The 25684-nt window shown below is 54.7% G+C and overlaps 1 protein-coding gene and 1 non-coding gene across 5 annotated transcripts; one reads left to right on the top strand and one right to left on the bottom strand.

The window, feature by feature from the left end:
• Nucleotides 1-765: 765 nt before the first annotated feature.
• On the bottom strand, nt 766-24718 carry C1QTNF1 (C1q and TNF related 1). Of its 4 annotated transcripts, none has more exons than XM_040244737.1 (4): nt 24277-24718; nt 7153-7315; nt 3524-3663; nt 766-2947 (listed from the first exon to the last, which is right to left on the bottom strand). In XM_040244737.1, the coding sequence occupies exons 2-4, from the start codon at nt 7299-7301 to the stop codon at nt 2397-2399; spliced, it is 840 nt and encodes a 279-aa protein (XP_040100671.1). In that variant the 5' UTR covers nt 7302-7315; nt 24277-24718; the 3' UTR covers nt 766-2396. The 4 variants fall into 4 exon arrangements, with proteins under 4 accessions (XP_040100671.1, XP_040100675.1, XP_040100674.1 ...); XM_040244741.1 differs by having other exon boundaries at nt 7153-7318; nt 24277-24687; XM_040244740.1 differs by lacking the exon at nt 24277-24718 and adding an exon at nt 11194-11440 and having other exon boundaries at nt 7153-7318.
• On the top strand, nt 20109-20181 carry TRNAG-UCC. Its single transcript has one exon. It is a non-coding gene; the product is annotated as a tRNA-Gly (tRNA).
• Nucleotides 24719-25684: the final 966 nt, after the last annotated feature.

Below are 25684 nucleotides of genomic sequence, written 5' to 3'. Positions count from 1 at the left end.
GGTTGAACTATATCCTTCCAAAAGATAGATCCAGGTCCTGACCCCCGATACCTGTGAATGTGACCTTATTTGGAAATAGGATCTTTGCAGATGTAATCAAGGCAAGGATCTCAAGAGGAAGGAGATGGTCCTGGATTTAGGCTGGGCCCTAATTCCAACAACTGGGAGAGAAGGGAGGGGGAGATTTAAGAGATTCGGGAAAGAAGGCCACGTGAAGACAGAGGTAGGCAGGAACTGGAGCAAGGTGGCCACAAACCATGGAACATGTAGGGCCACTGGAAGCTGGAAAAAGCAAGGAAGGCTGTTCCCCTACCAGGCGTCCGATGGGGCCTCATCCAGCTGTGAAATGCGTTCCTGTGAGAAATGAGGCAGTTCATGGCCCAGCCTATGGCCACTGGGTACTCATGTTCCCAGGTTCCAAACTAAAGGCTCCCAGGCCACCAATGGACAGTAGGTGGGGTTCCGGCAGGGGAAGGGAGGGGGTAGAAGAGGAGGATTTGGGACTTCCCTGGTGGTCCAATGGCTAAGAATCTGCCTTGTAATTCAGGGGATGTCGGTTCCATCCCTGGTCAGGGAACTAGGACCCCACATGTTGCAGAGCAACTAGGCCTAGGGCTACAACTAGAGAGTCACTACGCTGCAACACAGGATCCCATGTGTCCAAACAAGACATGATGCCGCCAAATAACTAAATATTTTTTTAAAAAAAGGAAAGAAAGAAAGGAGGAGGATTTGGCTCAAGGACCAAAAATTATGAGGCTGTGATGCTGAAACACACAATTCCGAGTTTAATGTTTTCTGGAAGAGCACCGAGGCAGCACAAAGCAGCGGGCGGGCACCCTGCTCACCAGCAGGAACAGAAACACATTTTTTAAAGTCTGACCAGCAGAGGGAGGGATGTGGGATCCCCAGAGGGATCGGTCAAGATCGGGCATTACCAGATCGTGAACAGGAGGCCTCTTGTCGGGCCTACGGCCCAAGCAGGCAGGGTGACCCCGCCCTGGGGGGTTGATGTAGGGAAGCGGGGGAGGGCTGCCTGGCCAAAGTCAGCCAAGAACTAGAGCACCGATCCAGGCAGCGCCCCCACATCCCGCTCAGAGCAGAGGCTCTGACACCAGTGGTGGGGACATGCCCTCTTTCAGAGGCTAAGCTGTGCAGGGGCTCCAGAGACAGGCAAGGGGGAGGCTTCCAGTCCCTTCCAGCTCTCCCCTGCTCTGGGGCCCAGGAAAGCCCTCTCCTGCATGGTCTTAGGCTGATGGTCAAAGAGGTCCCAGGGGAGGGTCCTGGCGGGCTGAATGCTGAACCCTCTGGGGTGTAGGACTCTGAGATGGTGTATGAGCAGGTTTTATTGAAAATATTGTGCAACCATGACAGCTGCTACAAAACCAAAGACCCTTGGGCCTTCCTTAGCTGACCTGTTGGAGAAGAGGGACAGAAAGCCTGTGCTAGGGTGACAGGCGTGGAAGCCCTGCCCAGGATACCAGGGTGGGGCATGGGGGGCGCCAGTGAACAGAGCCACGCGAGGATGCGTGGCTTGTCTGGGCTGTACTGACCTTTGCTGCTCAGAGAACTACCTGCTGCCAGAAGCCCACAGTTTCTAGTGAGCAGACTGTTCCCCCCAATCAGAAGCCAAAGCCGAGGGCATGGTTGCCCCCTCTGAGGAGCTGACACTTGCCACCCAGTTCAGATCCCTTCACCACTGTGGCTCAGAAAGACCAGCTGAGCCCCTGGGCAAGGCCACAGGAATGTCCACAGGACGTGGACATCAGTCCAGCTGTCCGCCAAGAAGGTTTGTATGTGGCCTAAAATATTAAGCCAGTGGTTTCCTCTCTAGTGGATACCCTCGGCATCCACTTTAGATCTTGTCTTACCAGGAGCCTTCCACCACCTCAAGTGGAGACATCCCTCCTGGGAGCCAGCGGGGCTGGCGGAAGACAAAAATAACAACTGCCTCCCTCTCTTTTCAAGGTTTACTTTGCTCCTTTCACAACCTTTAGAGCTGGCTTAATTATTCCCAGCAGCAGGAGCAAGGGTGGCTTGCTCTGGGACACCCTGGCCTGTCATTGTCGTGGGGCACGTCGGGGGAGGGTCTCACTCAAGGACGTGTACACAGAGGGGAACTCCCGTAGGCACACCTGCCTGGCGATGGCACGTTCGGACACAGCAAGGCTTGGGACCACCCAGCCAACGTTGCTTCCCGCTCCCGTGAGGGGCGTCATGTCGAATGCCAAAGCAGGGGGGCGTGGGGGCCCTGGGAAACCCGGGTGCAGGAGGGGTGATCAGGAGTGGGTGAGGGGGGTTCCAGATGGCGGAGGGGGTGGGGAAGGTCCAGCGGAGCAGGGCGGGGCACGGGGAGAAGGGGAGGTGAGCCTGTGGCGATGGAGGCTGGCAGGTGGCTAGGGTTCGTTGGCCGGCTTGACCAGGTAACCGCTGAAGGTGATGTAGGTGTCAAACTCGTCGCTAAAGATGGCGTTCTCGCGCTCGCCCTTGAAGAGGCGCACCCACACCTCGTCCTGCTCCCGCAGCTCCAGCATCAGACTCTGACTCTGCATGATACTGCGGTCGCTCACCTGCGCATACAGGATCACCACCTCCTCTGCGTTCTTCATGATGTGCAGGTACGTCTCCTTCTGGTTCCAGGTGTGCACGTTGAGGCTGAAGAAGTAGATGCCGGGCACGTAGCAGTAGAATTTCCCCGTGAACATGTTGAAGTGGCTGTAGAGGTTCACGAACTCCGTGTCGAAGATCACCGTCTGGTAGTAGTCGTTGCTGTGCAGGGGCTTCTTCCGGCCCACGGAGAAGGCGGCGTAGTGGTTCTTGCAGCGGTCCCCAGGGGCCCCCATGGACCCCTTCTGCCCTTTTGGTCCCGTGTGGCCCCTGGCACCCATGGACCCTGTTTTGCCATATTTGCCTTGCAGGCCCCGGTCTCCCCGGTCGCCCTTCTCACCTAAACAGCACGGGAAAACACACGGTGTCAAGTAATCTCAAGGATTATTCTATTTTCATCCAGAAGCAATCAAAAAAAATTTTTTTCTTCCTTCTGGAAAATCCTTGCAACGTAAAGCATTTATCCAAAAGCAACAGGAGCAGCGGCCAGGCCAACGGCGCTCTCGAAGCGGATGAACTGCAGACACAGAGCCCCGGGGATGTAGGACCCAGGCCGCCTGGCTTCCCGACTCAGTTGTGCCAGGCTGCGCGAGGTGATGTGCTGCCTGCAGGACCATGACCCTGAGGCTTTCGGTGCAAATGCAGGTGGGGTGAGACCCAGAGCTGCCCTGAGGCTCCTTCTCCCGTGGTCCCCTCCCCAATCTCTCCTCTTGGAAGGGGACCAGAACCTCAGAAACGGAACTCCTTCCTCCCCCCTGGATGACAGCATGCTTCTGCTCAGTGTCCCAAGGGAGCCATCTGCCCCTGCCCTTCCTCCTCCCTAACTCCATCTTCTGCCTTGCCCTCAGATCAGGACAGGGCAGCGCCCCCTCCGCTCCCCAGGGGAAGGGGCCCTCGGCTGGTCTCTGTGCCCGACCTTTCAGGATGGTGATGTTGATCTGCGGCACCGGGATAGCCTGGTACACGGGAGTACCAGGGTCACAGCAGCGGAGGCACCGAGAAGCAGGGGCTTCCTCGTCCTGCCTGGGGCCGTATTTTTCATGCTCTTCTTCATCCCTAAGGGAGTAAAGACATCACTGTGAAAGCCAGGAGCTCTCAGAGCCAGGCACTCTTCTCTCGTCTCCTGCTAGAGGGTCTGGGCTACCTGACTCGCTGCTCTCAACTCAGATATGCTGCACTCTTGTTATGCTCAGTCGTGTCGACTCTTTGTGACCCCACGGACTGTAGCCTGCCAGGCTCCTCTGTCCGTGAAAGTCCCCAGACAAGAATACTAGAGTGGCTTGCCATTTCCTCCTCCAGGGGATCTTCCAGATGCAGGGACTGAACCTGCGTCTCCTGTGTCTCCTGCATTGGCAGGTGGATTCTTTACCACTAGCGCCATCTGGGAAGCCACATCTTTCTCCCAGATGTGCTGCACTGGCTCTTGGTGAACTCTGAGATCCTCGGTGAAGTTTCAGAAAGAGCCCCTGCCCTCCGTTAACTGCAGTGACTGTCATGGAAATAACGATAACAAAAACAGCAGTAATTTGAGGGCCTGGCAAGATGGAGGCTTCACGGGAGAAATATGGCGCCTCTAGGAGGGGTCTCTGGATGGCGTGACATGGCAGCCCTTGAATGAACCTCCCCTTCACGTATCCAGGGCCTCCCTGGTGGCTCGGACTGTACAGAATCTGCCTGCAATGCGGGAGACCTGGGTTCGATCCCTGGGTTGGAAAGATCCCCTGGAGAAGGGAAAGGCTACCCACTCCAGGATTCTGGCCTGGAGAATTCCATGGACTCTATAATCCATGGGTTCGCAAAGAGTTGGACACAACTGAGCGAATTTCACTTCATTTCACTTCACTTAACTTGGAACTCTGACCTCCTGGATTCTGGAAGACACTGTGTTAAGCTGACTTGTTTGCAAATGAGAGGGCTCAGCCAGACGCTGTGGGGTTCCTGGGAGCTGCAGCAGCTGGACTCTACGGTCCCATTTACAACCTGACATTAGGAAAGGGGCTCCCGAGGATCCCGGGGAGCAGCAGCTCCATGCTGCCACCTCCCGGCGTCACACTGCACTGCACCGTGCTCTCTGCTTGCAGCTGTTCGGTTGTGGCAGCACCATCTTGGAGGTGGCACAGCCCTCTCATCAAAGGGTCAGCCCCTTGTTTTACTCTGATCCTATTTTCAAACCACAGACAATCCAGGAAAAGGATCTCTAATGCCCTAAACTCAGCTACCTACAAGCTCTAGGGGCTTCCCTCGTGGCTCAGTGGTAAATAATCCATCTGCCAATGCAGAAGACTCAGGTTCTCTGGGGGAAGATTCCCCGGAGTAGGAAATGGCAACCCACTCCTATGGTATTCAATACCGAAAAAGCAGTATTCTTGCCTGGGAAATCCCATGGACAGAGGAGCCTGGTGGGCTTCAGTCCATGTAGGGGTGCAAAAGAGTTGGACACGACTCAGCAACTAAACAAGTCCTAGACTCTCAGAGGAAACCTTGCCCCCACCACCCAGCAGAAGTCTCCACAAAGATTCCATGAGCCCCACACATAAGAAGTGTCCCAAATTGACGCCCTTCACTGCTGCTTGTCCCTAGACTCTTCTCTTTCCAAACCCTGTCGCCAGCAGCAGCAGCAGCAAGACTAGCATGACCAGAATGGGACCTTCAGCCTCATTACAGATGCTTCTCTGCTCCATTCTGAGAATCATGCAGTCCTGAGGGGTCCGCCCAGTCCACCATCAAAGTACCTCCAGGAGCTGGGCCCTTGGCTCTCCCCACTTCTGAGACCACTGGCATTTTGAATGCTCTCCTGGAATTCATCTCTCCCTTGCCTGTTCATCCCCTGCTCTGCCACCCTCCAGAATTCTTTCTAGAACACCATGAAATGCCAGTCTCTCCACCACTCCCCTATAGATGAAGCTCCAGAGAGATCCTTCCCCACCAGGCTCATCCCATCCTCCCAGCCTCCACCCTCCAACACTGGCTCCCACTACTCAAAAGACCCACCAGCCTTACACAGTCAGACACTGGAAAGGTTGCCCTTCACCCGTGTTGCCCTGGCTGCCAGGCAGCTTCCCCTGCTTCTGTGCCTGGGATGCTCCCCCAGTGACCTTCAAGACCCAGTCACTTCTCCACCTAACTTTCCCCCACCCACCCTCCCCCACCCTCCACATCCACCTTGTGGACACACTTGTACTGCAGAGCCAACCTCACTGAAGTGGGTCGTGCATGTCTGTCCCGCCACAGCCTTGGAGTTCCTGGAGCCCAGAGACTGCGTCATTCATGTGTGTGTCCCCAGGCCTAGCGGATGGCCAGAGCAGTAGCAGCACTTGATTAATGTTTGTTGAATGAAAAGAAGGAGGAAGAGGAGGAGGAGAAAACACAAAGGTCAAGAATGCTGTTGTGTGTGTGAAAGGGTGAGTCACTCAGTCGTGTCCAACTCTGCGACCCCATGGGCTGTAGTCTGCCTCTGTCCGTGGAATTCTACAGCAAGAATACTGGAGTGGGGGGCCTTTCCCTTCTCTAGGGGATCTTCCAAACCCATGGATGGAACCTGGGTCTCCTGCATTGCAGGCAGAGTCTTTATAAGTCTGAGCCAGCAGAAAGGCCCAAGAATGATGTTCCTTTGCCCCAGACCTATGCAATTCCAATATATTCCAAGACAGCCCAAAGCCTTGAGTATCAAGTCAGCCCAAAGCTGACTAGTGAAAAGTGCTGATAAAACTCAAAGCCAGCACTGGGTGTCTAGGACCTCTTGTTTGATGAACAACATTTCCATCAGTAATCCTAAGCGTTTTATGTATCCCTACAAAATATCCCAAAGATCCTAGAGTCTGTGTACCACTGAAGGCATATGTATATGAAGTGAAGTGAAGTGAAAGTTGCTTAGTCGTGTCCAACTCTTTCGTGAACTATACAGTCCACGGAATTCTCCAGGCCAGAATATTGGAGTGGGCAGCCTTTCTCTTCTCCAGGGGATCTTCCCAACCCAGGGATCGAACCGAAGTCTCCCACACTGCAGGCGGATTCTTTACAGTTGAGCTATCAGGTATATGAAGACAATGCCATGAGGAAGAAAGTCATAGCTTTTCAAGGAAGGCCACCACTTCCTGTGTCAGTCCTTCACCCACTGTCCCCCACCTGGCAATGTGATCAGACAGCAGGGTGGTGGAGACCCACTCTCGGTCTAGCAGCGTCCCTGCCTTCTACTTCCAGGTGGTGCTTAGAGCTCTAATAGATACTCTCAAAGGACAGGCGAGAATGCAAAGAAACCAAAGGCTGCTGGGGTGGGGGGTTGTTTTTTTCTAAGGATGTGACTGCAGAACCTCAAGCAGACCCACATTCCTCTGGGGTTGGAATGAGGCTGGGTCACTATCCACAGTTGCAGATAACATGCCCAGGTCACTGAAAGGAGAAGTGCTGCCTCCGTCCCCCAGCTCCTCAGCCTCAGCCTCTGCGCCTTCTCCTCTGCCCATCAGCAAGCGCTCGGGGGCGCCCGGACTCGGCCTTTGTCCCCACCACGGAGCCGGGAGCTCCGGGACCCACGCCCCGCAGCCTCACCTCTCAGCGCGGTCCATCAGCGGCTCCCTGGTCCCCTCCTGCTCCTGCTGATCCTGCTGCCCATGGGGCACTCGGCCCAGCACCAGAGCACAGGCGAAGGCCAGCAGCAGACAGCACGCCAGCGCGAGTCCCAGCCCGCGGGAGCCCATCTTCCCGCCGAGCCCTGCTGGGGAGACACACGGAGGACGTGGGTTGGAAGAGCCCCGCGGGGAGAGCAAGCCCACGGAGTTCACCCCAGACACTACACTGAGAGGCGCTTCACTGCCACTCCTCCTGGGAGGGTGATCACACACTCACACACTCAACACATTTACATACCTCGCTACACACTCCCACACGTACACACAAACCCCAGAGCATGTTCATGCACATACACACGGGCCCACACACACATGTTCACACCCTCTCTCACACAGTCAATACACACTGATACACAAATACACTCCACACACACTCAAGACAGTACACTTAAAACACACTCAAATACTCTTGTGTTCATACTTGCACACTCAACACACTCGTGTATACTCCCATGCACTCACATATGTGCACACTCAGGCTCACATGCGTGCCCACCCCCGACATGCACTCTCTCAGCACACTCACAAACTTAATATGCACAGACTCGCACATTCCACCCTGGAGCACCCAGCTGCCTGTGGCCGCTGAGCGTGGCTCTGCCCAGCGCCCCCATGCCTCCCAGGAAGGAGACCCCTCAACCCTGAGCTCTGCAGATGATTGTGTAATGACCGTGTTAGGACAATGAGCAAAATCCGAATGAATCTGGGGGTCCACTGTGCAGTGACTCTGCCCCAGCCGGCACCATGGGGGCCAGTGTGCAGGAAGGTGTCAAGTTGCTCCCAGTGAGTGTCCTTGAGCATCTGATGTGGGGGTGGGGGGCGAGTCTGCCCAGCCCCAGAGGGCACTTATTGTCATTGAAGCCAGCTCCATGTCTCTCCAAAAAGCTCTGGACAGGACCCTCTTTGTCCAGGATTGAGACAGTCCTTCTAAAAAGAGCTGACCACTGGGGTGGTTCCCAGTGAGCCCACTAGGGGGCAGTGCTTGAGCTTAAAACAGACACAGCATCTCACCTGTTTCTCACTGTCCAAGTTACCACCCTGGCTAACCCGGGCCAGCCGTAGGGGTTACACACATGTGGAGTCAGGAGTCACATGCACCTAGGCTATTTCTGGTGGCTGGAAAACCTCCCATCATGGAAGGGAAGACGGTGGTCAATCCCAACCCATTTCGTTCACCAAAACATACAATTTAACATGGAAAGGGCTGACGAGAACACTAAATTGGACGCTCTGCACTGTGCAGCGAAAGGGCTGAAGCTGGGGGCGTAAGAACGCCCACCCCTCTTCTCAGCCAGGCTGGGGCTGGAAACCAGGCCTCATGGGGGAGGAACAAAGCATCAAAGCAAGGAAACAGCCTCAGAAGTTCCTGTCTGATTTTCTGATTTTTCTTTAATTCCTCTTTTCATATCTAAGGGGAACGAAAATACTGAGAATGAGTTGTTTTTGGGGTGGGAGGGGGGTTCATGTTTGGGAACGCATGTACACCTGTGGTGGATTCATGTCAATCTATGCCAAAACCAATACAGAATTGTAAAGTAAAAATTAAAAATAAATAAATTAATTAAAAAATAAAATAAAATAAAATACATAGTTCCTAAAAAAAAAAAAAAAAAGAATGAGTTGTTTTTCTTGCTAATCGTCTATCCAGGTGAATACTCCTTTTACACATCGTGGGCCTCCATGGACGTACTGCACCTCCCCTGGTTCAGAGACCTCGCAGCCCGGGAAGGCACGACCCTCTCATTGTGCCGCCCCTCAGCTTTGTTCTTTCTTCTGTGTGTTAGTGGGCTCGCTGTTTTAGCTCTGAAGACAGAATGCTCTGGCCCTGCTGGAGCCCCATGCTAAGTCAGGAAAACCTGGGGGAAGCAGAGGACCAGCACCCAGAGCCAAGGGAGCTGAGGATCCCAGTGGGTCCTTAGAGATATGAGATTGAACCAGGAAGGCTGGCCTCCGTGGGAACCCCACCCCCAAGCCCCCAACCCACACTTGTACTGCTTGTTCAATTCTCTGCATACTCCCCATCCCCTGCAGTGGATTAGCTGGGCCTGCCACCTCCACATTCTCTACCTGCCAAGAGTCAGGGCCCAGAGACCTTCCCAATGACCTAGAGACTGGTTGGAACCAGCCCCCCCACTCAAAATGTTCACTACCTCACCTCCATTTCACAAAGAAAGTTTGTACTTATAAGTGTAATTCGTAAAACGCATATTAAAAGAATCTCTCCTGGACTTTCGTGGTGCCCCATTGTTGAAGACTCCACCTGCAGTGGACACAGGTTCAGTCCCTGGTCCGGGAAGATTCCGCTTACGGCAGGGCAAGTAAGCCCATGCACCACAGCACTGGGCCTGTACGCTGCAGCTACTGAAGCCCACAGGGCTTAGAGCCCGAGCTCCACTGACAACTGCCCCAGGCCCGGTGCTGGGGATCACGATAGCATTTCCATTCATCCATACAACCCTGTGGGTTATGGTTCCTTCTGAGATTACTTCCTCATTAATAGGTTTTACCCCACCAAAGGCCTCAGATGGACCTGCAGTGAACCCTTGAAGGAGACAATATTCATTCATTATTAGAACAAATTTACCAACGAAGAAGGGCTTCCCACGTGGCTCAGATGGTAAAGAATCTGCCTGCAATGCAGGAGACCTGGGCTCAATCCCTGGGTTGGGAAGATCCCCTGCAGAAGGGTATGGCAACCCACTCCAGTATTCTAGCTTAGAGAATCCCCATGGACAGAGGAGCCTGATGGGCTACAGTCCATGGGGTTGCCAAGAGTCGGACACCAACTGAGTGACTAAGCACCAGTGAGGAAAAAATGACATTGAAAAGTTGATTAGCCTAAGGCTGTCCAATTTGTAAGCCGACGGGACTGGATTTGAATTCAACAGGCTGCCTTCCGATCACATCAAAATCCTACCTAAGACCCAACCAGATGCTTCATATTTCTCCTGAAGGTCTCCCAGACCCTGGTGCACGGCTGTGGACTAAGTCACTTAAGTTGTGTCTGACTCTGTGCGACCCCATGGACGGTAGCCCCCCAGGTTCCTGTGTCCATGGGGATTCTCCGAGCAAAAATATTGAAGTGGGTTGCCATGCCCTCCTCCAGGGGATTTTCCAGACCCAGGCATCGAACCCACGTCTCTTATGTCTCCCGCATTGGTAGGTGGGTTCTTTACCACTAGTGCCACCAGGAAAGCCCCCCCAGCCCTTCAGCTGGAACCAGTTCCCCCCACTCTTTGTTGTTTGTGTTTCTCTTATTGTCTCATTCTGCAAAGAGTTTTTCTTGGCCGCGAAGTTTCTGCACTGCAGACCCGTGACCTCCTCTGGGCCTGGGACATGGTCTTGTTCATCTTGGACCCGCCAAGCATCCTGCAGCACCCTCTACTCGACAAATATTTGTCAGATTGAATTCTCCAAATTTGTTTATTGCCCTATTTCTGTATTTCCTCTGTTTTTCCTTGGCGCCTTGATAATTACTCTCGTTTTCCTGTTCAATGCCAAACTTGCATCACTTGAAAGGAAAAGAGATTTTCCTTTCTTTAAACATCTTTTCCCCCCTGAATCCAAAGTAATATATAATTCATTTGGGGAAAGTTGGAAAATAACAGCAAGAGGAAGGAAAGAGTTATCTTGGATTCCTTTGCCCCCAGGGTCCCTCAGCCTCTGCACCATGGACATTTGGGGCTGGATCAGCCTTTGTCGTGGGGTGGGGGGAGGGGCAGGGGCTCTCGTGTGTGCATTGCCGGATGTTTAGCAGTATCCCTAGACTCCACCCACTCGATGCCATCAGCACCACCCCACCCCCAGTTGTGACAGCAGAAAACCGTCTCCAGACTTTGCCACGTGTCCCCCAGAGGCAGAAATCCTCCCAGTTGAGAATCAGTCCTGCACCCTCAATGGAAGCACCCTTCTGCACGTTGGTATGTCTCTTTTGAAGTCAAGAAAGGGAATTTTTCTGTACCTGGGTCAGAAGAGACGGAGCCCAGGATGCAGCTGGTGAAGGGCTGGTGATATCGGCGGGGGTGGAGCCGTGCTGGCCCAGCAGTGTCGGAGGCGCCAGGCGGACTGAGAGAGGTCAGCAGAGGCTGGAGGTTCTCCTCAAGGACCTCCTCTTTGGAGCCAAGGCAAACCCAGATTGAAACCTTTCCCTCTAAGCAACTATCTTCAGAACCATTTCCCCAAGTCCCACAGCAAAGTCAGCCTCATGACTGTGATCATTTTACTCACTTTGGGGCAAAAAACAGTGTTGCCCAACTTCCAACCAAACTTGGCTCTGGCCCACTTTAGTGATTTCCAGTGAAACAAAGTCCCCTGCAACAGAGGGGGTGTGGAGCCCAGAAAGGTGACTCAGGAGAACGTGCTGTGCTCAGCGAGGCAGGTCCAGGAAGTGGCCCCCAGGACGCCTCGGCCAGGGGTGTGTAACCCTCCTGAATCTGGTCCTGCGTGGTCCAGTCTCCTGGCTGCCTTGCGGTCAAGGCGTCTGAGGTCGATTCCAACATGACTCAAGTTCTGGACTTGCCCATCCCAAACCCTGCAAGACACTCAGCTGCCAGATTCCATGGCAATTCCATGAACATCTTTTTCTACCACTCACTCCCTTCAGGACCTGCGGCTCCTCTTCTCCTCTCCCTCAACCCTCCCCAACAGTAGGTGGGAGGGGAAAGGAGGAATTGGGTCAATGGCAGGGTCTGGAGGAAGGCAGGAAGTGTGAGAACACTTCTTGGTTAATTATTTTTATCTTCCAGAGCCCTGGAATGGATGTGTGGTGAAGCCTTTAAGGAGAGGATTTTCATGCCCAAGTCTAAGTTTCTTTATATCTGTTTAAAAATCAGTCCCAACACTTTGGGGGGCCTGCCCACTTCCAGGGTGTCAGCCAGTGTTCTGATGGTGAACTCCCAGCCCTCAGGCTCCACATATTTGCTTTGTGCCTTGTGGCCACACCCAGCTCAGTGCCCTTGGACAAAAGCATTTTATAACCATGGTTTTCCCTCTTCCCTGATCATCATCGGGTAACCAGCTTCTCTGAGAGGGGAGAGAAACCCGGTATCTCCCTGGATTAGAAGGAATTTAGAAGACAAGTCCAAATGGCCTACGTAGCTCAGGAATTGCCTCTCAGCAGAAAACTGAACACAGCCACGGTTTCCTGGATGCCGGTGATGCGCACAGCATCAGGCAAGAGCTTGGGAGGCAGGGATGCCACTACCGATTATAATCACCCCGTAACCTCAAGGCGATTGCCAGCCGGTGAAGGAGACAGCTCAAGGCAGAACAGCAGATGTTGACTCAAAACGAGACATTCTGGAGGCTTCCTGGGTGGCTCAGTGGTAAAGAATCCGCCCGCCAATGTAGGAGACACGGGTTCAGTCCCTGATCCAGGGGACCCCACGTGCCGCAGGGCAACGAAGCCCGTGCACCACAGCTATTGAGGCATGTGCTCTGGAGCCTGGGAGCCAGAACTACTGAGCCGTGTGCCTCAGCTACTGAAGCCCGCGGGCCCTAGAGCCGGTGCTCGGCTACAACAGGGGCCAGGCAACGGGAAGCCCACGTGCCACAACTAGAGACTAGCCGCCGTTCCCCGCAACTAGAGAAAAGCCCGCTCAGCAACCAAGACCCAGCACAGCCCAAACGAGACAAACTAAAAATTAAAAAAAGATATCCATCTACAAAAAAAAAAAAAAATGGAGAGAGACATTCTAGGCCCGTGCTGTGCCCGGCAGTGGCCGCCAGCCACCTGTGGCTATTTCATTTTAAACCAATTAAAATTAAAGAACATTCTAAGGACTTCCCTGGCGGTCCAGTGGTGAAGACTCCACACTTCCATAGCAGGGGGCAAGGATTTGATATCTGCTTGGGGAACTAAGACCCTGCATGCCACATGGCACGGCCAAAAGGATAAAATAAATGAAAGATTATTCTAAATTCTGTTTCAAGTCACGCTAGCTGCATTCCAGGGTCTCAATGGCTACGAGGAGCTGGGAGCTACCATACTGGAGGGCAGAGAACAGAACATTTCAATCACCGTAGAAAGCTCTACTGGGCAGCTCAGTCCTTTAACATGAAGTTGAGGGGTGGGGGAGTAGGAAGCATGAGCAAACAGCGGGCAAGAAATCTGGGAGCCATTTAGATGCTTCCTCTCACATGTCCGCCACACTGAATCAGTCACCAACCCTGCTTAATATCTCCTGAAGGACTCTGCTCCTCTGTATCAGCTGACGCTTTCCAGGAGCTCTGGCCAGGCCCCAGAGCTCAATTCACCCCCAAGACAAATATCTTCGTCTGGCTTTTCTAGGGCCTGGACATCAACCCCCAAATTTCACACACATCTCCCAAGAAAGCTGGGCCTAAGATAGGATGTCTTCCCATACCTACCGTCTTCTAGGTAAGAAGGCGACTTGACTCAGCATCCAATCAGAGTCTGTCTCAACCCAGCATCATCCATCCCTCAGCCCAGCAACCGGCACATCTGCTCCTGCCCCCCTCCCCTCCCTGGTCTCCTCTCCACCAGAAAGGAAGCCCCGGGGCTGCCCTCTCTGCTTTGACATCTGGCGGAAATTCTCCAGTTGAGATGCTCAGAGCTCTCCAGCTGCTGCAAGAGGTCCCCTGGACTCAGATCCTGGGGTGCCCAGAAAGGAGAAAGCCCCATGTTGGGGTGTCCCTCTGGCCATCAGGATTGTCTAACACATGGTATCTGCTTTCCTTCCCCAGAAGCCATTCCTCACACTAATTTTCCATTTACCAGGCTCCTCCAGGGATGGGCAGGAGGGAGGCAGAGTGACATCCACTTGATAAATGACGTTTGCTCACCAATCCCAGGCACCCAACTCATACCTAATTTTCCCTTCTGTAATGGGGCAGCCCCAGCTGGTCTTGGGCCCTCTCTGGCTTCCTCCCAACACGCTAGAGGAAGCAGCGGTGGGAGATGGGCATCCTATATTAAAGAAACTCCAGTCGGATAAAGAATTCGCCTGCAAAGCAGGAAATGCAGGAGACACGGGTTCAATCCCTGGGTTGGGAAGATAACCCGGAGGAGGGCATGGGAATGTACTCAGTATTCTTTGTGTGTGTGTGTTTCCCTTAAAAAAAAAAAAAATTTATTTAATTGGAGGCTAATTACTTTACAATATTGTGGGGGTTTTTTTGCCATACATCGACATGAATCAGCCACAAGTGTACATGTGTCTCTCCATCCTGAACCCCCCACCCACCTCCTTCCCCATCCCATCCCTCTGGGTTGTCCCAGAGCCCCGGCTTTGACCCACTCAGTATTCTTGCTGGAGAATCCCATGGACAGAAGAGCCTGGCAGGCTACAGTCCTTAGGGTAGAAAAAAGCCAGATGCGACTGAAGCAAGTGAGCACACACACACACATGCGCCAGTCAAGTGGGGGTCAGCTGAGCCTTTCCCAAAAGATGAAGGCGTCCTGGCGCCCATCTCCCTCACTGAATCTCCTTCTTCTCCTTTTCCCAAGAAGCTGTTCTCGGCTGAGAGGAAGAGGGTTTGTTTTCTTAAGGTTTGGGGGTTTATTTGTTCCCTCCAAAGCCCAAGGCCAGGGATGGCAATGAAGTCTTCCAGGGCTACTTGCTGATGAATAAGCGAGGGCTTCCTTTGCGCTGACTTGGGACCACACAGCCAAGGTAAGACGGGCCAGGCCTCCTCCCCATCCTGAAACCTCTCCATCCTCTCCTGGGGCAACTCTCTGTGCCTAGACCAGAAAGGGCTCACCTGGAGCTGAGAGCAGACACTGCCTAAATCTCTGCCCAGGCCCTGCAAACAAGGAGACCACGTGGGCTGCAGGCGGCGGGCCTTCGGGGGCACCTGGCCAGCCCAGCCTCCCCAGTGCAAACAAAGATTTCCTTGACTAGAGCCCTGTCCTTAGATCACCTCCCAGCTGTGAGGCCTCGGGCGGCAGGCTTGCCCCCGCTTTGAGAACCGTGCGAGAGAGAGGAGCCACTGACAGCTCGTGCCTCGCCGGAGCCCGCAATGCAGGTGGCCTGGCCCCCGGCCCACTGCCCCGCGGCGGTGACACCCTCAGAGGGCTGGCCGCCCTCAAGACGGAGGCTGGGAAGTAGCTGGGAATTCCATGGCCAACGTACTATCCCTTTTACAAGCAGCACAACCGTTTTCAATTTTCTGGAACCCGAAAATCACTGCTGCGTTTTACAGCCAGCTCTGGGGATGGGGCAGGGCGAGGGGAGCTTGGCAAAAGGTAGAATGTTGTCCCACATCTAGTGGCTTCTAAGTCAAGAGTGTAATTTAGCTCAGCATCCAACAGTCCCGCCACCTCCCGATCCAGCCCAGATGGCTCTTGCTCTCATGTGTGCTGCAGAGCGCTTGCCGGACATGACCACCCGCCTCCCCGCTTCCGCTCCAGCCCACCCTGTCTCCCAGTGTTTACCCCTTTAGAGACAGGTGTTTTCCAGGCTGTCTCCTCAGCTCGCAGCCCTTCTCACTCCAAACGCTTTCTGCCCATCTTTTCCTATACGATGGCTTCCGCAGATGGCTCCTCGATCCTTGTCCCCAGCAGGCGTCCCTGATCATCAAGCTCTGGGCCTGCGCTCTCCAGAACAGTAGTGTCTGGCCTCTGGGGCCAGATACATTAATGACAACTAAACAAAGTGAAAATTTCCATTCTCCATCACTCAAGCACATCTTAAGTGGCTCCCCTCTTGAACAGCACAGTTGGGAGGACACGATCATGGTCGCAAAGTCCTATCAGACAGCGCTGGTCCAGACCCAGGTGTCCAGCTGTCTTCAGACCAGGTCTCCTCACTCTGTCGTAAGATGCTCGAGCCCCCTGTTAGCTTCCTGTCTTCTCCCTGAGCCCCCAGCAGCCCTGCTCCTACTCCTGCATGTACAGCTGTTCACACAGGGGCCCCAGGCTGGCACCTGGGAGACCCCCAGACCCCTGCTTCTCCTGCACCATCACCAGGCCTCCGGAAGGTCTTCTCTCCCCATCTAGGGTGCCATCACCGCTTTTGTCTCAGCCCTGCACTTGTCTCGTCTCTCCTCTGCCTTCCGAATTGCTTGCCAGAGGCCACTTTCAAACCTGCACATCTGAATGCCACCCTTGGCCCCAACGGCTTCCCACGAAAATAAAGGAAATGTTTAAACTCTTGAGCGTCCCCATCTATCTCCTGTCTCCTCTCTGGCCCCTCATCCCCACCCCTGCACCTGTATCCTTCACGCCAGCCACCTAGAGCCACTGGGAGTCCCAACACAGGTCACACCACGGTCTCATCCTCCATCTTTCTCCTGCCACCTTCCCCATCGCCGTGTCCTTCAGAGCCCAGCCCGATGCCACCTCCTCCAGGAAGTTTCCTCCCCCAGCATCTGGCACAGAGCAGCTTTCTTGTCTGGCCCACTCACAGGCCAGGAGGTCCTCAACACACAGGAGATGCGTCTCATTTCACAAGCATCTCCAGGGTCTGGGGTCTGACTTCCAGTACTGACTGAATTCTGCACTCCCTTTCAGGCCTTCTCAAGTAGCAGAGCCATCATCCAAAGAGGACTCAAGCCAGTGTGTTCAGATCTGTCTCTAATTTGGAACGTGGGTGGTCTGCAGTAGGGGGAGAAGGGAAGTGGGGAGAGTGGCCAGGGACACACTATTACGTGTCATCAGAATGCTGAGTCTTGGTGTGATCAGGTAGCCGTCTTTGCCTCAAATGCTACTCTTATCAGCACTCAAAGCCTTCTGCTTCAAAAAAAAAAGAGTTACGGGCTTCCCTGGTGGTCCAGCGGTTAAGAATCCACCTGCCAGTGCAGGAGACAGAGGTTCCATCCCTGGTCCAGGAAGACCCCACATGCCATGGGGCAACTAAGCCCGTGCGCCTGGGTGCTGCAGCTACTGAAGCCACGTCCCTAGAGCCCGTGCACCACCAGAGGAGAAGCCCCTGTACCTCCACGAAGAGCAGCCCCCACTCACCAGAACTAGGGAAAGCCCACGAGCAGCAGCGAAGATCCAAAAAGAAAAATAAGAGTTGCAACCCACTGCCTCCATCAACCAAAGTTACAAACCACCTCCAAGATCCTGCAAAAGCCATCCAATCAAATGATGGTACATCCACACAAGGGAAAGCTAAAAACGAGGTGGTTGTCAGGGCGACAAGCTCAAGTGCCTTTAGCCATTGACCGTGGTCTTGGGTGTAATGTCATAGGGAGGGGTGGAGATTGCGACAAACCAGGAAACACATGCTCCATTTAAAGGCATTTAAATAAACAAATTGGAGACGGCAATGGCACCCCACTCCAGTACTCTTGCCTGGAAAATCCCACGGACAGAGGAGCCTGGTAGGCTGCAGTCCATGGGGTCGCATGGAGTCGGACACGACTGAGAGACTTCACTTTCACTTTTCACTTTCATGCATTGGAGAAGGAAATGGCACCCCACTCCAGTGTTCTTGCCTGGAGACTCCCAGGGACGGGGGAGCCTGGTGGGCTGCCGTCTATGGGGTTGTACAGAGTCGGACACAACTGAAGCGACTTAGCAGCAAATAAACAAATAAATGATGCTGGGAGGTGGGCAACTTCACCCAGCAGCACCAAGGACTGACCTCTGTCAACAGATGAGTATTTATGGGCATGAAAAGATGTTCATAAAATGCTGATGAGTTTAAAATGCAGGTTGAAAACAAATGTACATAAAAACACACCCACACATGCACATACAGTAACTGCAGAGATCCGAAGGCCACCCACCTGGCTGCTGACAGCAATTGTCTCAGGGTGATGAAAATGTGGATGTTTGCCATTTGGTTATTTTAGTGTCTCTGGGGTTTTCCCCTATAATAGTCACATATTTTTTCACATTAAGTACACATTATTTTCCACTTAGAAAAATAACGAATAAGCCCCACCCTGGGGATTGAGAGATCATTTTGTTTATTCTGAAGAATTTGAGTCTATGGGAGGGAAAGGAGAATGGGGGAGGGGCTTGGGGATGCTGTGGCGAGTTTGGGGCTCAAGCCAGACTGTGTGGAATATAAATTGTCCTCGTGCTCAAGTCCCACGTTCTTTCACAAGTGTGTGTTGCGTCTCCTGAGCACTGGGAAGAGGGCTGGGTTCTAGCAATGTGATGGAAAAAGAAGAAGACACAGTGCTCCGATCAGGCAGCAGAACCCTGGAGTTACCATGGGTACCGGTTATGCGGGAGAAGGCACTGGAGCGGGGCTAGAATCAGGCCAGCCGGAGGGAACACGTTCTCTAGAAGCAGGGGATTTGTTCTGCCTTTCACACACCAGTCACTGGTGACTCGCTACTGAAGGAAGCTGCCTGCAGCCATCAAAGAGGAGGAAATGGAGAAAAACCCATGAGCCCATCATCAGGCATGGTCAGGCGCGTTAATGGGCCCGTGAGCAGCCCTGTCAATTACCAGAGATTGCTTCTAACAAAGCTCCACCGCGACCACTGGTTAAGCACCTGCTGCGTGCTGGGCTCTGGGCACACACCTTACGGAGGCTACTGCACTTGACCCCTACAGCCACTTCGATTTCTCCAAGGAAGAAATGGGCTCAGAGTCAGGGAGTCACCCACTCAGGCCCTGCTGTGGCAGGTGCTAGAGCTCAGGTGAGACCCAGGGGTGCCTGACAGCAGAGCTCCTGCCGCTGCGCCTCACGGGGCCTCCAGGAAGAAGCCAGGTAGGACGGGCTGGCTCTGCCAAACCGTGGTCCAGAGGGGGCCCCCAGCTTCTGGGCAGGCATTCCCTTGCTTAGCTCACTCGGTCACCACGGGAATAGCAGCAGCGGCCCCCAGGCCCTGCAGAAATTATCCCCCAGCTGAGCCCTCGTGTCCCTCCCTCCAGCAGACTGCTAAAGGCCTATCCCCGGCCCAGCACCATGCAGGGCACCGGGGCATCCCTGATAGCCATCACATCAAAGCGATGTGCTAAGATCTCTTGGGGCCACATCTTAATGCCCACCACTGGAGCTGAACTCCTTTGGGTTTAGGCACAGAATCACCAGGAACCCCCCTCACACCTCAGAATGGAAGGGCGTGGGGGCTGTGGCCCACTGAATGTACATGTTGAGGGCCCTGCTCTTGCAAGGTAGAGAGCAAATGGTGCATGGGTGAGGTCTGGAGGAGAGGGAAAAAGGAAGCCCACAACTCACAGGTATGGTGAACGTCCCACCCCGATCCCCATGCCCTCTGATGCTCAGAAGCAAAGGGGTCTGGGGCTGAGTGCAGCTCGCAGAGGGGAATGGTGTAGAGAATCGACTTTGGGGGACTGCCCTGGCGGTCCAGTGGCTAAGACTCTGTGCTGCTAATGCAGGGGGTGCAGGTTCAATCCCTAGTCAGGGAGCTAGGATCCTGCATGCTGCATGGAGTGGCCAAAAGATAATAATAATAATCGACACTGGGGGGGGGGGATGCACTGAGTGTGCCCTGTGTCTGCCTATCCCTCCGAGGTTGCCTGGGGTCAGGTGTGGGGGCCCCAGAGGAGAGGTCCCTGCAGAGAGGGAACCGGGAGAAGAATACAGTATCAGAAGGGAACAAAGTGGAAAGGCCAGGCATCGAACTCCAGCACAGCTCCCCAGCTTCCAAGGCCTGGCTCTGCTTGCTCCATGGGACATTCTCAGGGTCTCTTTCTCATGGGTCCCAGATTACAGTGCCATGGGTCTTGTTCTCGTGTAAAAGTGTGAATTGCTTAGTCATGTCCAGCTGTTTGCAACCCCATGGACTGTAGCCCACTAGGCTCCTCTGTCCATGGGATTCTCCAGGTAAGAATACTGGAGTGGGTAGCCAGATCCTTCTCCAGGGGATCTTCCTGACCCAGGGATGGAACCTAGGTCTCCCGCATTGCAGGCAGATTCTACCACGTGAGCCACCAGGGAAGCCCCTTGTTCTCATAACTATATCTTAAATAGAGGGAGGAAGGGAACTTCCCTGGTGGTCCAGTGGTTAAGACTCTGCTCTTCCATTGCAGAGGGCACGGGTTTGACCCCTGGCCAGGGAACTAAGATCTTGCATGATACACTGTGCAGCCAAAAAAAAAAAAAAGGCCGTGGGGAGAAGTGGAAGGTGGGGGATAGATGTCCTGAATGCTGGAAAACCTGAGAGCCAGGGCCACTCCGAACCCCACCCAGATCCACCCATCTCTCACCAGAACTCACTTCAGACTCTTCACAAGCAGAAAGAGCCCAAGTGTTTCCGAGCACACCCCAGTCACCCACCCTGACCACCAGCCTCAGAACCTGTAGGCAGAGGGGCAGAGCCCAGCCCAACCAACGTCTGGCCTGCACCCGCCCGCAGCTCCACCAGGGCTGGCAGCCTTCCCAGGCGAGGTCCTTTTCCTGTGCTGGTCCCCAGGGCAGAAGGCGGCTGGTAACCAGATGTCCCCACTTGGGGAGGGGGTGCAAGGGAGGCAAAGGGTTTGGGGCCTTGCCCCAAGTGGGGATCCACCAGAGGCCAACAGCAACGTCTGACCCAGCACAAGGCACCATGAATCTGGGGTCCACAGGCTCCCCCACACCCCCCACGGCCGCCCTGCCTGTCTGCCTCCTATCCCATCCTGCATCCCTGCCCGCAGTCTCCTGCTCTGCTCCAGCTCATTTCAAGGAAAATTTCTACCCGAGCCAAGGGGATGGTCAGGCAGGGAAGTGGTCAGACATGGAGGGGCAGGCAGGCCCAAAGCTCTTCTGATGGCCATCCTGAATGAGACAGGAAGCCGAGAGAGGACTATGCCTGTGCCGTCCACAGCTGGAGAGGAGTTCACTCCAAAGGCCTCTGGGCAGGTCAGGGACAGCTGGGTGGGCAGTGGGGGGCCTCCCACACCCATTCCGCTTTGAACTCAGTCCTGGGAAGCAAGCATGGGGAAGGATGAGGGGCTTCACAGGATCTGGGAGTTGCTTCTGCCTCCAACTGCTCAGGCACTGCTCGGTTGCAACCTTGATGTGGACTCAGAGATAAAGATGCCCCCAAAAGTCTCAAGAGCTCCCACGCCTGCTCATGGCACCAAGCCGCTCTCCAAGAGGCAGGAAGACAAAGGTCAGAGGTCACAGCCCGCAGAGGCAAAAGTTTCACCATGGGATTGGGGAGGAGGGGAAGAGCCAGCATGCCCACTTCTGCATGTCCGTAGTTAAGTGCAGAACTGGTCCTGCCAGGCTGGGGATGCCCAGGCGGGGCCCCAGGGATCCCAAATCCTAGGACCCAGGGGACCAGCTCCCTGGGCTGCCCCAACGGCACGGAAGGAAGCACCTGGTCAGGCTCTGATGGTCCTTTTCCAAATCCTTCTCTATGTGAGCAGGTGGTCCCTCGCACTGTGGGAGAGGTCAGTTCAAGGAGATGTCAAGAGTCCCATCCAGGAAGCTGCCCTGTCTCATTTGACTTTATGAGAAGGCAGATTTTAGCAGGTAAAAACAGGAAGAAAATAATTAGCCTTAGCATACGTGGTAGTTACACCACCAAGATGAAGTGTCCCGGGATGCCATCGCCCCCACTGTAGGTTGCTGGGCTCTCAGAGCGGGGAGACAAGGCTGCTTCCAAAACAGCCGTTTCTCTCTCTAGTGGCTGAGCAGGCAGAGTTACCTTAAGTTGTAAGCAGAATGTGGGGACCATAACAGAAGGGAAACTTTCTATTCTTCCTCTACTTTGCAAACTACCACCTCTCGCCTACGATCCTGGAGCCTCAGCCACCCCCAGCTCCGGGAACAGGGACCCACACAAGGGTCCAACCCCTGAAGACAAAAACCCAACAACCAGCTCACGTCCAGGGAGGGCGCCCAGCAGCACGACTGAATCTATGAAATTCTTTTCATCTTTGTTTTGATGGGTAAAGTTCAATGCCAGAATATTTGGTTTATGAGTCATGCTAATTACAGCTGGGAGTGGGGGGGGGCGGGTGGAGGGAAGGGAGAGAGGCACCAGGAAGAACAGAAAGAAGCATGTTCCAAAAGAATTATGCTGTGCTGGTTGCCCTGAATAGGGAGGTTACGTCCCAGGAATGAGGCGGGAGTTGCCTGCTTGCTTCCCGAGGCCATGTCGGCTTTCTCGGCTCCCACCTGCGAGCGTGCCCCTCACTGGCTGGCTGCACCTGCCCCAGACAGGCAGCGGTGTCCTCTGGCTGAAAGATGGCCCATCCAAGGCCTCTGGCACCTGCATTTCTCTGTCTTCCTGACCCGCTGCTCACTTTGGCATCCCAAGAGACTCAAGATGAGAGAAGGAAGGGGGTAGAGAGCCAGAGGAGAGAGCCAGAGTCCCTGGGAAGCAGAACCTGGCTGTCTTGGCCCCAAGGAACTTTCTCTGTGGGCAGCTGGGAAGTAGAAATCTGCAAACTTGAGAAGCTTGGGTTTTCCAGCCTCTGTTTGGAAAGCTGCACATCCTTGAGCAAGTCACATCTCTTCTCTGGGCACAGAGATGCAGGCCTCAGGTCCTCTACCTACTGCCTCTGGGCAAGCCACAGTCTCTCTGAGCTTATCAGGGATGACAGTACCATTGGTAGAATTGTTGAGAATCAGCATTTGCTCATTGCTTACTGTGTGGGAAACACACAGATACACACACGCACGTGCACTGTCATCATTTGTATTGCTACTATTATTGTTGGGGCATCCCTAAGCTCCTCTTAGCGCTCAGGTTAAGAAGGAGAGTGGAGAAGCAGGGTGGGAGAGGACAGCTCAACCCTCTGGTCCCCCATCTCCCCTTCACCCGTGTGTTCCCGGCCTCTCTGGTCAGCAGGGACAGTGAGCAGGCCTCGTGGAGCATGTACTTCTTCCCCGGCCTCTCCCAGCAGCACACACGGTCAAGTGCCTCTATGTGTGACCTTGCACGTGGGGCTGTCCGCGTGCTTCCCTGAACTATAAAAAGCAAAGGCCCAGCAGCCTCTGAGGACCTCACATCCTCCCCCCGGGGACCCAGGATGTAGCTGGCGGTTGAGAAAACTCAGTTTCTCAGGACACTCCCCATTTTCAAAGCTTGGAAGGAGGAAACTCCTAGTGTGCCAAACTGCCTCTGTTCTTAGAAACCAAGTAAAAGAGAGAACAGACAGGAACAAGTCAGAGAGCGGTCCGCCCCCCGAGCGGGTCAGCCGGAAGCACGCTGGGGTCCCACGGAAGACACAGCAGCTGTGCACGGCGGGGCCCAGGCTCACGTGACATGTGTGCCCTGGACAGGTGGGCTCACACCTGTGCTGTGGAGACGCCTGGCACTTCGTGCTGCACCAAGAGGCATGTGCCGTCCAGAGGCTTAAGGGCAGCTCAGTGACTCCAGCCCCAACCAGGGCCACCTTCATGATGCCAGCAGACCAGAGGGTCCCCGGGAAAGGGACATCATTTTTTCCTGTCCAGACTGGATCCCCTCCAGGAGCACCAAAGCCATTAGATGCAGGGGCCAAAGTCAGCATTCCCTGTTCTGTGTGGGGTCCAAGTCGCCCACAGGCAAGGCTGGCTCTCAAGTGACCCAGGAGATATTGGGGCAGGGGCTCCCCACCAGGGGTAGAGGGGGAACTTGGGTATCATTCCTTTCCTTTTCACACCAGGAGAAGAGTGAAGCAACGTAAACACGCCACAAAAATCAAGGGAGGTCCATCCCGGGGGCTTCCCAGGTGGCTCAGTGGTAAAGAATCCGCCTGCCAATGCAAGACCACGAGGGTTCGATCTGTGGGTCGGGAAGATACCCTGGAGGAGGAAATGGTAACCCACTCCAGTATTCTAGCCTGGGAAATCCCATGGACAGAGGAGCTTGGCGGGCTACAGTCCATGGGGTCGCAAAGAGTCAGACACCACTTAGGGACTAAAACAAACAAAACCAGCCATTCCCAACAGCATCTGCCACGGAGCCTCCTGCTTCCTGGCCACAGAGGGAGACCACGGCCACGGCTCTCCATGGCATCTCCACCAAGGCAGGCAGCAGCAGGAACCCGCACCGGAGCCTTCCCGCAACTGGTCTTTATGCCCCTTGGCAGCAAGTGCCCCGACCCCTCCCACTACGCTCCTCGCCCGCTGCCCGCCCCAGTCAAGGTACCGGTTCTCTGAGTATGCTGAAGCCAGAAAAAGGAGCTCCGGGTCCCCCTACCCTCGCCCCGCACACACACCCCGCCCACCAGGCCACCTACCGCCAACCACCGGCGTCCGGGAGCGAGCGGGGCGCCCGCGTTCTCCCCGCGGCCTCTCTTACAGCATCTCCCAGCGGCGGAGCCTCCTCCCGGCCAGGTCGAGGGAAGACCAGACTTGTTGAAAGAGAGAGCAAGCAGGAAGAAAAAAAAAAAAAAAGTCCTCCGGAACAGAGGGCCCCAAAAGTTTGCGGGGGAGGGGGGGGGTGGAAGGATAGGTGGTGCAGGCAACAGCCGACCCCTTCCCGGCACCTGGATCGCCTGGACTCCGAGGTCTCTTTGGCCAGAAGCGGAAACGCGGTTTCTCGAAAGTAGAGGAAGAGCCGAAGAAAGCGGGACAGACGTGTAAGGAGCAAATCCCAGCCAGATGTGAGCGGCCGCGGAGCCTCGAACGCTCCCAGCGCATTTTATCCAAACAGCAGCCGCCGAGGATTAACTGTGTGTGTGCCCAGGGGGAGCGCCCGCGCCGCCCGCCTCCTGGCAACCCAGGGAGCCGGCGGGCTGGGGACTGGCCAGTGGGGGTGGGGTTCTGAGGGTCTGGAAGTCCTTCCTGGTGTGGAGGGGCTGGGGGTCCAAGGACAAGGAGGGTTGGGAACTCCCAGTGTTGCTGGGTGGCAGGGGGCTGGGCTCCAAGGCACTCAAGGGGCACTTGCAGCCACCCCACCCCCATCGGTTCCCAGATGGTGGCAGACCTGAGACATCCAGCTGGGGTGCCAGGGGCCTCCGACAGGTTTGAGGGAGTCTGTGAACGCCCAAACAGAATGCAAAATTGCACGTGTGCCTGTGCGTGTGCATACACGGGTGTTATTGGATGCTGACGGTCTAATGCTTTGATCAGATTCTTAGAGGTGGCTGTGATCCAAAGGTTAAGAACCCTGGCTGGGGGTGCAGACTTTCTGGGTGACATGTGAGCCAGGGTGGGGCCAGCAGGGATGTCAGTGTTTCTCAGTCTCTATCGGGCCTTTCATTCCTTGATAGGAAAAACAGACATTTTCTCCATTTTATACAAAAGTTCTGTTGCAACAATGTCCTTTGCGCGCCCGCCCCCCACCCGCCCATTCCTTCCCTGCATCCTGATAAACTGCCCTAGGCTTCTCAAGAGCTGCCCCTGGTCAAGCTGGTCTCCATCCCCAAAGTCTGAGTCAGACCAGATAGTTCCAGCATCTTATCATATCAAGAGACGTAGAACGATCTGTCTTGAGAAACACAACTCTGTTGTGATGATAAAATTTGCGGGGGAGGGGTTTCTCCCCGTCTCCCACGGTCTCTCCAATCTGTTTGGATGTCCTCCCCGCACTTTTTGTTTTGTGATCACTCCTCCCAGGACCTCTCCCACTGGCTCTACTCGGACAGGAGATGTAGAGGCAAGGATGCTGGATTGGGGTGCTCAGGGCAAAGCAGAGAGACTGAG

The sequence above is a fragment of the Oryx dammah genome, unplaced genomic scaffold, assembly GCF_014754425.2.
Source record: "Oryx dammah isolate SB20612 unplaced genomic scaffold, SCBI_Odam_1.1 HiC_scaffold_8, whole genome shotgun sequence".
NCBI classification, from domain to species: domain Eukaryota; kingdom Metazoa; phylum Chordata; class Mammalia; order Artiodactyla; family Bovidae; genus Oryx; species Oryx dammah.
Note: the sequence above shows the minus strand (reverse complement) of the source record. Positions and strands in the feature narration are given on the sequence as shown.

Bases quoted from the DNA above. Each gene is read 5' to 3' on its own strand.
- C1QTNF1 (XM_040244737.1), bottom strand. From the start codon at position 7,301: ATGGGCTCCCGCGGGCTGGGACTCGCGCTGGCGTGCTGTCTGCTGCTG. The intron at 3,664-7,152 runs GTGAGGCTGCGG...TTACTCCCTTAG, and splicing joins CTGATGGACCGCGCTGAGAG to GGATGAAGAAGAGCATGAAA. The intron at 2,948-3,523 runs GTCGGGCACAGA...CGTGCTGTTTAG, and splicing joins CAACATCACCATCCTGAAAG to GTGAGAAGGGCGACCGGGGA.